The sequence below is a fragment of the Zingiber officinale genome, chromosome 2A, assembly GCF_018446385.1.
Source record: "Zingiber officinale cultivar Zhangliang chromosome 2A, Zo_v1.1, whole genome shotgun sequence".
Classification (NCBI taxonomy): Eukaryota; Viridiplantae; Streptophyta; class Magnoliopsida; order Zingiberales; family Zingiberaceae; genus Zingiber; species Zingiber officinale.
The window spans coordinates 133,146,290-133,148,375 of NC_055988.1; the positions used below are offsets into that span (position 1 = coordinate 133,146,290).

Consider the following 2,086-nt stretch of genomic DNA (forward strand, 5'->3'; position numbering starts at 1 on the left):
TTGACCTTATGACATTGGGTAACAGGGATTTTGAAGATGAAAGCAACAGTAAAAGGAAGATTGAGAGAATGAAATTCACAGCTTCCATAGGTCGAAGTCGATTAGGGGCAACCGTTGAAGGAAGATCGGGAGAATAGAAATCACAGCTTTTGAATTTTAATTTCACGAATTTAGAACATGATTTTAAAAAACGACTGACAATTGAGTGGGAGAAAAAGTAGAAGCCAAAACAAATTTGTATTTCGATATTTCCAATGTGAATTGGATATTGGCAATGGTTCAAACGAGCATGTATTTTATGTGTGGACTAGGGCAAAGGTAGTATGGGAATATGATGCATAAATTGACAAATTTAAAAACATAATTGGTGATTTAAATAATAATAATAATAATTGAATAAATGGTTTAATAAAATATCGTATATTTGTAGATGACCTCCTTGTGATTTAATTTAAAGTTCCAGCTTTATCACCAGATCTTTGCATATGAAATAGAGTTCTTATCTATTTATCCAGAATGATGGGACCATTCATATAGTCCTTTTAATGAAAAATAAAATACTCTACTTCCACAATAATACATAATAAATAATTGAACATCTCAACACAAGTGATTACCACAGAAATCACCAAATTTACGGTAACTCGACCAAGATAACACTAACTGAATTGATGAAAATCAACAGAAGGTAGTTCCGGAGGTGGTCTCATTGGCTCTCGCCTTCGGAATCCGGAAGTGCCACAGACGTCCGGTGGCTCCAACTCTATTCTTCTGGCACAGGAACTCCAAGCCGAAAGCTTTCTCCACCTTCCGGTCGACATCGTGGAGGAACACATCGGTCTCCCCCTCCCCCCTCCTTCCTCGCCCCATCACCGCCGCCGAGTAGATTGCCGCCATCCTCCCTGGCGCCGACGGGAAATACCCCTTCGGCGCGTCGATCATCACTACGTCCCACTCCCGCTCGTAGATCTCCTGCGGAAGCCCTACCAGTGCCAGAGGGCACCCGCCGTTGTGCTGGAGCCCAGCGATGCCATCCGCCTGCCCCGGCCGGCACTCGGGCTCCGCTCGGTAGCCCGTCAGCAGCTTGCCCGCCTCGTCAAGCCGGGTGCGGTACTTGACGTAGTGCGCCCGCAGGAAAGGGTTATCCTTGAGCACTAGCTCGTACCACTCCTTGTCCTCTTCCAGGAACACAGTGGTGCCACCAGCGTTGAGCGCGGCCCACATCTGAGAGTCGCGGCCGAGCCCGAAGACCAAGAAGTTGCAAGGTGAACGTCTGCGAAGAACGTCGAATGTGAGTTGGATCTCCGCCCGCGACTGTTGCGGAATCTGAGGCGTGGTGACGTAGTAGAGCAAGGCCTCCGCTAGCTCACCCTTGACGTCGCCGCTGCTGCCGGAGGAAATATGCGAGAAGACAGGTGGAAACGGGCAGACGAGGCCGCGATCAGCGTTGCGTAGGAAGTTGGAGAGCAGGATGGCGCCGGCGACGAGGATGGCCGCAGCCGTCGCCAGCCACAAGGCTCGCTGCGGCACCGCCCTTTTCATCTCCCTTACCCTAAAAATTAAAAGATCTACGCAGAATTATAAATCCAAAATTCTGCTTTATCAAAGACTCTCGCTATGGCTTCTTTAGTCTCGTTATCGACAGATATTACCTAATTGCCCTTAATCAACTTTCTACGTGCTAGATGGTCCGTACTAGTCAACGCGTCAACGAGGGTAATGGCGAGATAGAGCATAGATTGATGTGCGTAAAAAAGAATTGATTTCAAAAACAAACAAACAGACAAAAATAGCAAGTTGTCACAGGACATAATATTATTGCTAAGAATACGTGGCTGGTCACAAATAGGGGATGGGTCCCGCCGTGGAGGTTGGGGACGAATTTTGTATGGCTTGGTACGCGCCATAATTTTAATAATTTTGGCCGCTTGTCTGGGGCAGTACCGTCTCAGCAAGTAAAACATTACTACAGGCTAAAAAATTATTACAGGCTAAAAAATTGAATTGATCAAATTAATACGGGTTAAATATTACTAGTTATCAATTTTTACTATATCTACCCACCACAGTTATAAGATAATTAAAT

At 45.7% G+C, this 2,086-nt stretch overlaps 1 protein-coding gene across 1 annotated transcript; it reads right to left on the reverse strand.

Annotated features, from left to right (window-relative positions):
* Window positions 1-478: 478 nt before the first annotated feature.
* LOC122042357 (probable methyltransferase At1g27930) lies at window positions 479-1,592 on the reverse strand. The gene has a single exon (XM_042602417.1). The coding sequence runs from the start codon at window positions 1,540-1,542 to the stop codon at window positions 679-681; it is 864 nt and encodes a 287-aa protein (XP_042458351.1). The 5' UTR covers window positions 1,543-1,592; the 3' UTR covers window positions 479-678.
* Window positions 1,593-2,086: the final 494 nt, after the last annotated feature.